The sequence below is a fragment of the Pelodiscus sinensis genome, chromosome 3, assembly GCF_052426305.1.
Source record: "Pelodiscus sinensis isolate ZL-2025 chromosome 3, ASM5242630v1, whole genome shotgun sequence".
Taxonomy (NCBI): Eukaryota; Metazoa; Chordata; order Testudines; family Trionychidae; genus Pelodiscus; species Pelodiscus sinensis.
In genome coordinates this window covers 192,885,685-192,897,992 of record NC_143054.1, presented here as the reverse complement: position 1 = coordinate 192,897,992, position 12,308 = coordinate 192,885,685, and the positions used below count along the sequence as shown (strand labels likewise).

At 42.2% G+C, this 12,308-nt stretch overlaps 1 protein-coding gene across 12 annotated transcripts in view; it reads left to right on the top strand.

Moving 5' to 3' along the window:
- PLCB4 (phospholipase C beta 4) overlaps positions 1-12,308 on the top strand; it is a 333,392-nt gene that overhangs the window by 231,664 nt on the left and 89,420 nt on the right. For all 12 annotated transcript variants that reach the window (XM_075925708.2, XM_075925695.2, XM_075925700.2 and 9 more), the window contains 7 exons: positions 229-337; positions 3,526-3,736; positions 4,309-4,402; positions 5,705-5,784; positions 6,260-6,344; positions 10,894-10,984; positions 11,940-12,035. In XM_075925708.2, the coding sequence (XP_075781823.1) occupies positions 229-337; positions 3,526-3,736; positions 4,309-4,402; positions 5,705-5,784; positions 6,260-6,344; positions 10,894-10,984; positions 11,940-12,035 (766 nt within the window). The remainder of the gene's footprint in view (positions 1-228; positions 338-3,525; positions 3,737-4,308; positions 4,403-5,704; positions 5,785-6,259; positions 6,345-10,893; positions 10,985-11,939; positions 12,036-12,308) is intronic.

The window sequence follows — 12,308 nt, the reverse complement described above, 5'->3', positions numbered from 1 at the left end:
ATAAAATATGTTATATGATTGCACTGGAGTATTTTCCTGTGCAAACTGCCTGTGTTTTTCATAGATAACTAGATGTAAATTTGTATAATGCTGAAGTTACAATTGGGATATTCTGTAAGTTTTAGTTTTAAAAAATTGTCCTCCTCTTTCTTTCTCGTCTGCAGTAATGACATGCTCTTGATGCTGCTAAATTATGTCCTGCTAAATTATGTTATTTTCTAACCTTAGCATCAACGAGATCCTCGTCTGAATGAAATTTTATTCCCATTCTATGATTCAAAAAGAGCAATGCAGATAATTGAGACATATGAGCCAGATGAAGATTTGAAGAACAAAGGTAAACACAGCGGGAGAGGGGACATCTGTACATCAAAAATTAATACAGGTTGGACCTCCTTGGTCCAGCACCGTCAGGACCTGACTGGTCCCAAGCAAGAGAATTTGCTGGATCAGGGGAGGTTTGCCACTGGCTCTCAAGGCTGCCCTAGCAGGCACCCTGCCTCGCCTCCCTAGTAGAGGCTCTGACTCCTGACACGGCGCTCCGGCCCTGCGCATCTGGGAGCAGCCACAGGACTCCAGCACTGGGGCTGCTGCAGGGCTTCAGCCCCGGCCCTGCGCTCCAATGGGCTGCTCCGAGGATCTGGCCCCATGCTGCCGTGGGGCTTAACTCCAGCGCCACACTCCTGGGGGTTGCCGTGGTGCTCCAGCCCTGTGCTCAGGGAACTACTGCAGGGCTCCGGCCCCAGCCCCGCACTCCAGGAAGCTGCCGGAAGGCTCTGGTCTTGTGCTGCAGTGGGGTTCCCACCTCAACCCTCCTTCCCTCAGGCTCCCAGGCTCTCTGATCCAGGAGCATCCGTCATTCTGTTGGATGATGGATGTTGCCAGAACAGAGAGTACTGGTGTTTGGAGGTACAACCCATACCACATTTCCTCAAATTTTAAAAAGCACCTTAATGACTTAGGGTCCTGAGCCCCATTGATCTTGAGGCCAGGTTTACAAGATCTGGTATTAGGGATATAAAAGATTAACCAGTTAGCCAGTAAGCCTCACCCTTGACATACAGCTTCCTGGTTCAGGTTAACTGGTAGGGGCTAGAGCCGCTCCCCACCTGGCTCCCTGGGAGGGAGGTCAGCAGCTCCAGCCCCCCGGGACCCACCAGAGCATCCCCTGTCCGTGGCCTCAGGTTACACGCTGGCTTCCCAGGGGCCGGCAGGAGCTGCTGACCCTACTCCCAGGGAGCCAGCTGCAGAGCCTGCAGCACGTAGAACGGCTGATTTTAGCGGTGACATGGTTACATTTTTAACTGCGTTTTTACATCCCACATTGGTACAACTACATCAGTAAAGGGTGTGAAAAATCCCCTAATGCTTGGTGTAGATAGCATTACGTTCATGGAAGGGCTTGGTCTTTTGGCAGAGCTGCTGCCTCTCCTGGAGGTGGTTTAACTCTGCTGACAGAGATGTTCTCCTGTTGGCATAATAGCCTCTTTACTGAAACGCTCTAGCAGTTCAGCTGCACCGCACATTTCAAGTGTAGACCTGCCCTAAGCAGTGACTGAGGCACTTGGACCATTTTTTACTCTTCGCTCTTTTTTGATACTCAGGCGGGTACTCAGTTACTGCAATTAAGGGGGACCAGGATAGACTCTTTAGGTCCCCACTTTAAAATATATCATTGCACAGGTCCATAGTAAAATGCTGTGTAGGACACTGCAAGATTCATAGTTTTCTTGAAGTTATGGATGAGAATTTTGAAGTTTCCAACTCTATTGGGAGAATAGCTTATTTTGTTTTCCTCTCTATACGTACAAAATGTTCTCCCTATTAATTTCCTGCTCTTGTTGTTAACCTGATCATATTGGTCACACGTTTAATGCAATCCTGGGTCTACTGTCCAGATGCCAGCATATATCAGATGTTTTCCCAAAAAGCTTAAGGTGTAATGAAAATAATTTCAGAAAAACTTACACCTATGTTTTGGATGGGCAGAAATTAACACAAATCAGTAGTTTATGAAGACAGGGATTTTGCTGACAAGAAACTGTATGCAGAAACTGATGAAGGCATCAGCTTCTATGCTACTTTCACATTTGTTCAGGCACTCATTGAGTCATAGTAGCAACTTGAGCCTATTGTTTTAATTCTTACCTTCTTTATTAGTTCTGGTGCAGTGTACACAGATATGGAATGTCTCCTGCGGAAAAATGGATGGGATTTTGTCTGATGTTGCTTTTTCCTTGTTGGGGTTAATTCATGTGGGTTTCACCCCATTGGAATTAGTTGGGGAAGGGAAGGAATTAGCCCCAGAAGTTATGAATCGCAAACATAGACAGGGCATTCATCCAGTTTTAAACCACACAGTCCTCTTGTCTGGTGGTTTGTCAGCATGGAGACAAAATCAGACTACATTTTGTCCGGTATGACACGGGGATGATATTTTGAAAATCATCAGTGTGATGCTGAATGCAACATCCATATGAGGTCATGCCAGCAGGCGTGGGTTCCCACCAATCCTGGAAATACTATGGTTCTATTATTTTGGGAACGCCAAATATCCACCAACTTTTCACAGTCTTACATTTTTTTTCCTCCAGACTAATCACATGCCATGCTTGGAGCCTCTTTGCTCTGTTAGTTTAAAGTTCATAGGGGGGAAAAATAGTTTAAATTTCTCTGTAATTTTTTTTTCATTTAATCCTAAGTTAAAACCACCTGAGAGGATTTGATTGTAACCGAAAATGAGCCCCAAGTGAGAATTTTTCACAAAGTTATGAGCAAGTGCAAGTTGCGGGTTTGTCGAAACAAATAGGTCATGTGAAATAAAACAAAATTAGATACGCTGTGACCTATCCCTGGCTAATAACAGAGCTCTGATGTTTGACATTAAGACCCATGAACTTCAATTTAAAATTGTGTTAAAATTATGTAATATAACTAGTTAAATGGTTCCTTCCTCCCCCAGATTGTTTTTAGCACGAGGCCATTTTTTAAATAGTTGTCACAGACAGATTCTAATCTGATTTACACCAGAATCTGTCCCCTCATCTTTTACAATTTTTGAAGCACAAAACAAAAAGAGGGGAAAGAAAACTTAGTATGAACACTGTGGTCAAAGTTACTCTCACACAATAAGTCCCATTGTGTGTACAGTAACTTTCAATATTCCATTTTCTAACATGGCTTTGTTTGTACCAATAATGTTTTGGCTTTCATTGTTAGGAAGATAATCTCTTGTGTGTATTTCAAACTGTTGGATGATTAGCAAAAGTCCTGAACCTTCCATGTTTTGGAAATACATCCAAAATAAATTAACTTTGTAGAGCATGCTAATAAAATCTTTGGAGTCTAGGTTTTGAGAATCTTGTATTTAAATTGCTATTGTTAATTTTCCTTCATCTGCTGTTACAACATACCAGCACCTCTTTTTGGTGACAATGTCTGTGATATTTCAACCACTGTAATGATCTCTAATCTCTGCAAGAATACAGGGGGGAAAACCCCATAAAGCTATTTTTTTCCTTCCAGGTCTCATCTCAAGTGATGGCTTCTGCAGATATTTGATGTCAGATGAAAATGCCCCAGTCTTCCTAGACCGTTTGGAATTATATCAGGAAATGGACCATTCTTTGGCTCACTACTTCATCAGTTCCTCCCACAATACCTATCTAACAGGCAGGCAGTTTGGCGGGAAGTCTTCTGTAGAGATGTACAGACAAGTGCTTTTGGCTGGTTGCAGGTTGGAATATAGGATAATGGATTTTATACTTAATATTGTTTCAGGGAAATCAAATGCTTCATGTTATGTACCTCGACAATTCCATATGAATATAAGAAATATGATGAATATAAAAATATAAGTACAATTATTTATTTTACAAAAACATGGAAATGGTAGCGCCGTTAGGAAATTGCAGTATCGTGGGGGAAGATGTAGGGTGTGATTTTTTGCATTTCAGAGGGATTTGTGCTGTGTAATTAAGTGAATCTGCATTTACATGGATATCAGTTTATGACTTGCAGTTGTACTACTTGCAGTACATAAATGTGGTAAATCCAAATTCACTAATCAGAGAGTGCTAAGGTGATAAAAAAAATTCATTTTGATATTTTATGCTTCCACAGATTGAAAAGGAAAGAGTTTGTGTATTACTCACAGCGTAAGAGGAATTGTATTGCATCTGAAATTGCATTGTTATTTACTCTAGCCTCTGCTCCTGAACAAGACAGATTGCTTGGAGTTTCTTTCAATAGCTTCATGTATTTAATGAAATATTGTGAAAATTGACATATTTATTATTGGGTTATTAGATGTGTTGAACTGGATTGTTGGGATGGAAAAGGTGAAGACCAAGAGCCAATAATAACGCATGGGAAAGCAATGTGTACAGATATTCTGTTCAAGGTAGAATTTATACGTCATTGACAACTTCAAATGTATAAGTCAAACTTTAAGCCCAAATCTTCTCAACAATACCTGAACTGGGAAATTCAGCTGTTCTCAAACTGTGGGTTGGGACCCCAAAGTGGGACACAACCCTGTTCTAATGGGGTCACCAGAGCTGGTGCTGGGACCAGGAGCTGAAGCCAAAACCTGAGCCCCACCACCTGGGGTTGAAGCTGAAGTCCAAAGGTATCAGTCCTGTTTGGCAGGGCCCAGGTTACAGGATCCCTCTTCCTGGGGTGAAGCTCTTGGGCTTTGGTTTTGCTCCTCCCCCCATCTGCGGTGATGGAGTTTGGGCTTTGGTTTTGACCCTTTACCTGGGGTTGCGAGTCTTAAGTGGACTCGGGCCTCAATCCCCCTTCCTCGGGTCATGTAGTTATTTTTGTTGTCAGAAAGGGGGTCATGATGCAGTGACCGTTGGGAGCTGCTGAGCTAGCAAGTAGGGAACTCCGCAGAGAGGACTGACTCCTACCCCACGACACGGCGTGGCTGGTGCAGCATCCTGATGGAATGAATGATTCATATTGGGATCCTTCCAATACCCCAAACTCCTTAACAGCTTGCTGCTGCCTCACTGCCTGTTCCCAGCCCCCTCTCCATGAAAGCCTGTGGGGAACTCGCTCAGGCATTCCTGCTGACCGGGGACCAAAAGGAGCCAGCGAGTCAAAAGGACACGGGGATCCTGGCTGCTATCAATGCCGAAGGACTGGTGGGAGAGGCTAGCCCCCAGCCCTGCCCTTTCAGCGTGAGTCCCTGCCCCTTCTGGGAGCACGGAGCCAGCCCCAACCCATTGCCAAGTGGCCCGGCAATTCTGTCCCCACTGCACTCCGGTCCTCTGCATAGTCTCTCCATGTCCACTACTCTTACGAACTGCAGAACCAACACTGGCATTTCTACCCCGGGTATGTCTACGCGGCACGGCTAAAGTCTAATTAATCTACGCAACTTGAGCTGTATCAATTGCGTAGCTTTAGTCGAAATAGCTGAATTTGGCTTTTGGCGCTGTCTACACTGCAGGAAGTCGAAGGAAGCACTCTCTTCCTTCGACTTCCCTTACTCCTCGTGAAATGAGGGTTACCATGAGTCAGAGTAACATTATTTTTACTCTAATTTTTACATTAATGCCAGCTTGACATTATTTTTTAAAAAAGGTTTGTAGTGTAGATGTGCGCTATGTTATTCTGAAATAGCACTGTTATGTAGATGTATCCCGTGACTGCAGCTCAATGTGTTTTACATGAACATTTTCTTTACATTTTAAAGGATGTCATTCAAGCCATTAAGGAAACTGCTTTTGTTACATCTGAGTATCCTGTGATCCTCTCATTTGAAAATCACTGCAGGTATAAAAATCTTCATTTTTTAATAGTGCAATGAAAGAGTAATTATACTGATGATAAAATACATATTAGTTCAGATTTACTTCAAAATTTTGTGACTGGATTATGCAGATAAAATAGATTAGATGGTACTATAAACTTGATTCAGAGATGTTTGTTTTAACACACAGGTTAAGTTTCTAGTTTGTTTTAATAATGCTGTGATACAACTGTGAATTACATGAGAAGTTTACATTAGCTGGCTATTTAAATCATCACATTAGTTTGATCTAAATAAATTCATGCTTTTCCATTATATTAGTTCAGTTTTTATAAACAATTAAAAGTACTATAAGCTTTGCAATTATATGAAATATTTGTATTAATTCTGTATCAACATTTTTGGTTGATGAATGATGGCTTTGGTGGGGGTTTTTTTGTTGGGGTTTTTTGAGAGCGAAAGAATCTTCAAAAATTAACTAATGTCACTTTTTCCCAGCAAATACCAACAGTACAAGATGTCAAAATACTGCGAAGATTATTTTGGAGATCTCCTTTTGAAGCAACCTCTAGAAACACATCCAGTATGTCTCCTTAAAAATTGTGTTTCCATCATGTATTCATTTTATTTTAGAGGTATAATAACTTGGGGTCACATCACCAATAGGAGTGAAACTTATGTATACCTGGGCCTGTGTTTTCAAACCTCACTGTTGATTGGAGTTTCTCAAGGTATGTCTACACTACCCTCCTATTTTGAAATAGGAGGGTAATGTAGGCATACCGCAATTGCAAATGAAGCCCGGGATTTGAATTTCCCGGGCTTCATTTGCATAAGCGGGGCGCCGCCATTTTTAAATCCCCGCTCGTTCGAACCACGTGCCGCGCGGCTACACGCGGCACGAACTAGGTAGTTCGAACTAGGCTTCCTAGTCCGAACTACCGTTACTCCTCGTGGAATGAGGAGTAACGGTAGTTCGAACTAGGAAGCCTAATTCGAACTACCTAGTTCGTGCCGCGTGTAGCCGCGCGGCACGGGGTTCGAATGAGCGGGGATTTAAAAATGGCGGCGCCCGGCTTATGCAAATGAAGCCCGGGAAATTCAAATCCCGGGCTTCATTTGCAATTGCGGTATGCCTACATTACCCCGCTAGCTCGAACTAGCGGGGTAGTGTAGACATACCCTCAGTTTGGGGATGTCCAAATTGTCCTTAACTGGCTTATTTGATTTCTTCTGCACAGGGCTTGGAGAACCATGTCTTTTTCTTGAGTGGAACAGGGCAGCCTGCCATATAAAACAGACCAAGTGTAGTGCCTGAGCTTGTGACCAGTGATTTTCATTACCTCACCTACGTTGTCTCTCTGTAATTACTTGTCATTAGTTCAGAATGCTTATACTGTATTATACTTTTCAGCTACTAAGTGGCACCGTGTGCAAAAATCTTATTTAAACAGATCTCAGCCATATCTAGTAGAGGATTACAGGGTCTAATGGTGAACATGTCTCATGAGACTAAGCAATCTCTGTGGGCAGTCCATAGCCAGCACAGAAGAAAATGGCATCAGGAGTACACTAAGAACAGAAACAGAAAGAACAAAGCAAAACAGTGCAGACAGAAAGAACAGCAACAAAGTTTGCAGGATCTCCTCAACATGCCACTCTACCATGCCAGTGTTGACACATCTTCACAACGGATTTTTTGTGTGTGCAAGATTTCAGATTGCAAACAAATGCGAAGAAGCTGGAGATATTCAAGTACCTAATTTATGCTTCAGGGAAGCGAGCAAAGCATATCTTTAAATCCTTTGACTTTACTGCAGACTATCACAAACATACTATGAAAGGGTTCTGGTTATGTTTCGTGCATACTTTATATCTCAGAGAAATGTAGCTTCTCAAAGAGAATGTGTTTGTGAGAGATTTCAAGAACTAGGGAAAATGTTGACTATTTTATAGGAGCTCTGTGTACATTGGCTTAAAACTGTGATTCAGGGAATGCAAAACATGGAAATATCAAACACGGGCTGGCTATTGGGTTACCAGATAAAAACCTTTCAAGGCAACTAAAACTGAGGAAAGATTTCATTCTAGTCATAGCCATTTAAATAGCAAGATGGTCTGAACTAGTGAAACCTAGGGAAACTTGACAGACTTTAAAAACTGGTGTTAAATTAGAAACTGCAAACATTTGGACATTAAAATTCATAATCATAAAACCCCTGAGGCAAGGAGAGAGAACTCCCAGGCAAAGAGAGACAGGTCCAGCCTACATGGCTGGGTACTAGGTGTGGAGAAAGTCGTATCTCACTATGATGCATGTCCAGCCAAAGGCACATGGTGTAATAAATGCATGAAATATGGACATTTAGCAGCTGTTTGCCATACCAAAGAAGTCAGAGAGTTGACTAAGATCACAGATAACTAAGAGCCATTGTTTCTGGTGTTTGTGATGACATAGAGCCCTGCAAATCTGCGGATATCCTCTTTATGTCTTGATCCATGGATGCAGTTGCATTGTTTACTATCTTTGCTGATTGTGGATTGGATCCAGCTGCACATTTTTGTATCTATGCTGGGCTGTAGACATAGAATCTGCTTGGGTGGTGAACTTGCAAATTCATGGCAAGACTATTGATAGTAAAATTGACTCAGGAGCTGATGTCACAGTCATCTCAGAAGAGACGTGCGATCACTTTCAACCCTTCTCAGAGTGAAGTCACCTGACGCAGCTTTGACTAGTCCTGGAAGTACACTGAATAGCAAGGATCATTTTACCACAGAAACAACTTACAAAGGTAAAAGCTATGCCTACAGAGTTCATGCGATCAAATGATCAAAGATGAACAACCTTCATGGCCACAGCAGGCCAGCCATGATGGGCTCAGGGAGAAAGGTGGAAGGACTTGATGATATTGGATCTCTGAGAGGCTGTTCAGTGCAAATCATCTTAAGAGAAAATGCTGGACCATACAGTGTACTAGTTGAAAATTTGTGGAAATTCAGAAGACACCGTTACCTACTTGTTTTGATCAGTTTTTCTAGGTTTATAGACATGATGTGCTTGAAAGACATAGACGGTCACAGTGTTACCAAGAAGATAAAGTGCATTTTAGCTCATTTTATTTATTCAAGAATAACTGGTGATGGGCGACAGACCACACAGTTCACAGAATTTAAGTCGCTCTGAACAAAATGAGATTTTGATCATATTACTAGCAGCCTACATTACCTATAAGCAGATGGAGAGGCTGAGAGAGCTGTGCAGACTGCCAACAAAAGCCAACAGCAGAAAGATTGGTCCTTGCATTTCTGAATTACAGATCCACATCACTAGAAGCTATTGGCTGGATTCCAGCATACCTCCTGATGAGAAGGTAATTCAGCCCTACTCTTCACCTTTGGAAAAGAAGCTATTTCCAAAATGGACAGACATGAAAAGAGTAGCCAAATCATATAAAAAGCCTACATGAGCTCATGAACATTTTTTTTTTTTACAACAAATGTTACTCAGAACTTCCAGGTACAGACCCTGATGGCCATCTAGAAATGGAGATGGTCCATGGAGATCGAGAAAAAGGATGGAAAACATCGGTTGTCCTTAAATTAAACCAAAAAAAAAAAAAGAAGAATTTGCCATCATATAAAATGTGATCATAGCTGTTGTTAGAGAATTCAAAAGAAACGGTTGACATCCCCAGAAAGAATAATCAACAATACAAATGCTACAGATAGTGGGTGCAGAAAAAGAAGATTCCAAACTGACCACAGCCTGTCTTTACAAGTAATGGACAGGCAGATGCTAAACTGTATTGTGCTGTTCAGCTAGTAAGAGGCACTGTGTAAAATGCCTTATTTAAATTAACCTCAGTCATATGTGACAGATCTAATGATAAAAGTATCTGGGGTGTACAAGCAAGCTCTGTAACCAGTCCATATCTGGTACAGAAGAACATGACAGAGGCAAAGTGATAGATCTGCCTTAAGACGTGCATGGTCTTAAGTAGGAAGAGTGTAGTGCTTTCAGATGTTTCTTGTATCTCATGCTTTGTGGTCCAGACTAAGCTTTGGAATCTGGGCTGACATGAGTGCTGTATTAGGAACTTGAATAGGATGAACAGCTCTCAGCAGAAGTGGCAACTGGAGGACCAGGCAGGAGAATGAGAAACCACATGCATTCCACTCTTGTACCTAGCCAGGGGAGCATTCCTAACAGACATGGCATTCTGATATTCTACCTTGGCCTGACCTTTTATTTTCTAGGGTCTGCATCTGCACTTCCAGGGCTTTGCACAACTCATTCAAACTCTCTAGCAGCAGCCACCAAATCCACAGACAGCCACTGCATATCTGCAGATCTCCGATGCGGATACCCACAATTAATTAGTGCAGCTATTGGAGAACTGTGGATACGACAAAAAGGGCTCTCTATGGATATTTCTCTCCACTCGGCATTTACCAGAGAGCAGGGTTGGGGTGCTTCTGCAGAGAAGCATGGGCTAGGCAGAGTGCTTGTCTTGCCGTGCTCCGCCATGCGCCCCAGGAGTGCCTGGCAGGGGAAAGTGGGACAAGCATCCCGAGGGGATACAGACACACACACCCCTCCTGAGAATGAGGCACTGCAAAACGGCTTGCTGCTGTGGAGGTGTGGCTGCAGATGCAGACACACATAAATATTTTATTGCTGCAATGTGAAATCCTGAGCAGAAAAAAAAGAGAAGCAAATGGCTTTTTCAGTGTCCTTGCCTCCTGTTGGTATTATAATGTAATTGTTATTTCTGTTCTGAAGCATTCAGAGCTTTTTAGTGTGTGTGTTCCGTTACAGGAATATGAGACGAGAAGGCGTTTTCAAGTGATCCTATAAGCATCCTTGAGCAGAGAGAGTAGGATCCCATGCTTCCATTTGGGGGTGGGGAGAGAGGGATGGTCTCAGAGGAAGCAGAAGTCCTCCTTTTATATCATTGCCGTCATCTTGCCCTAAATGCACAGCAGCCCCTCTGCATTTCTGCTTAGTTAATGCCCTTAGCTCGGGCAGTGCCTAAATGCCACATTCCAGCCCAATTTGTGCAGCGAAAAGGTTAAATGAGACGCTCGTTGCAAATCATGCTCAATAAGCCCTTCTCTCCATTTTGCAGCTTGAACCAGGTAGACCCTTACCATCCCCTAATGACCTCAAAAGAAAGATACTCATAAAGAACAAAAGGCTGAAACCTGAAGTAGAAAAAAGTGAGTAAAGTTCATTAAACCTTTTAAAGTGAAACAGCAGTGTGCACCTTAGGTCGCTGAACGGCGTTCTACCGAACTTTCCAAAATGAAAAATGTTTGAATAGGCTGTACATTCCCTATCCAAGACATTTTCTTTTCACCTGTATTTCAGATCTGTGTACTTTGTATGCATATGTAGAGAGCATATCTGCATGCTTGCAATAGAACCCTTGGTCATAATGTGACAGTTGACACTAAAATGTAACCTGGATGGGATCTGTGGCAGAGCAGGTGTGCTCTCACTGTTGGGTTTTTCTCTCCTGCCAGGGTGAACTAAAACAGAAATGGAATTTCAAATGACTCTTCTGTTCTTGACAATCGTAACATCCTTCTGCTGGGCATGTTGGGATATTCATGGTTCCTAATATGACAACACTGATTGGCCCTTTGAAACCAGTGTCTAAACTCCCATTGACTTTTGTGGCACAGGATTGGCTCATACAGCCCAACTTACAAGCACCATTCTGAAACAACATAAGGGTGCTGCGCTAGGTTGCGGTAAAATTCCCATTTGAGTATGGGATGTAGAATCAGGTGATGAAAGTGTTCAGCCATCTGTTACCCGGGACATGCCCAAAGCAGTAATGCACTTGATCCAGAGGCTGTTGAAGTCATAGAAAGATGCCCCTTGACTTAGCTGGGTATTGGATCAAGCCTGTATTGACTGCCTTTTTTTGATCCAGAATTAGTAATAACTGTTTTATCAAACTATAGCAATGAGTCTCAAGTTCTTTTGTTAACCTTTTGGTACTGAGCACCCATAACGTCCATTAAATTTAAGCCCCGGCAGAAACAGGTCCTGGTTATTTAGGATTTTCTTCATGTAATTGAATTAAAATATTTGAATAAGAACCATTTGTTACTTGAATAACTTTTATTTTCTCTCTGATGTTTTTTACTATTATTTTTTAAACAGAACAGCTTGAGGCTTTGAAAAGTATGATGGAGGCTGGGGAAACAGCTCCCCCTGTAAATATCCTAGAAGATGACAATGAGGAAGAAATAGAAAGCGGTGAGGATTTTATAAGTGATACTTTTCAGGTGTTGTTTGCATGCTGGAAAAGGAGAGAGGTGTACCGAGAGATGTTTGCTGCTGAATCTCAATATAAGCCTTTTAATGTAACTGCTTTATTTTAGCCTGCCATATCCTCTCACACACTGTAGGGCTTCCCACGTGCAACATAAACTCCTAAGTCAATTTATTTGTTCAGATTTTAAATAGTGACTCTGTGAACTTGAAGCACACACAAAATTCAATATATAAACACGTTAGAAATCAAATTAG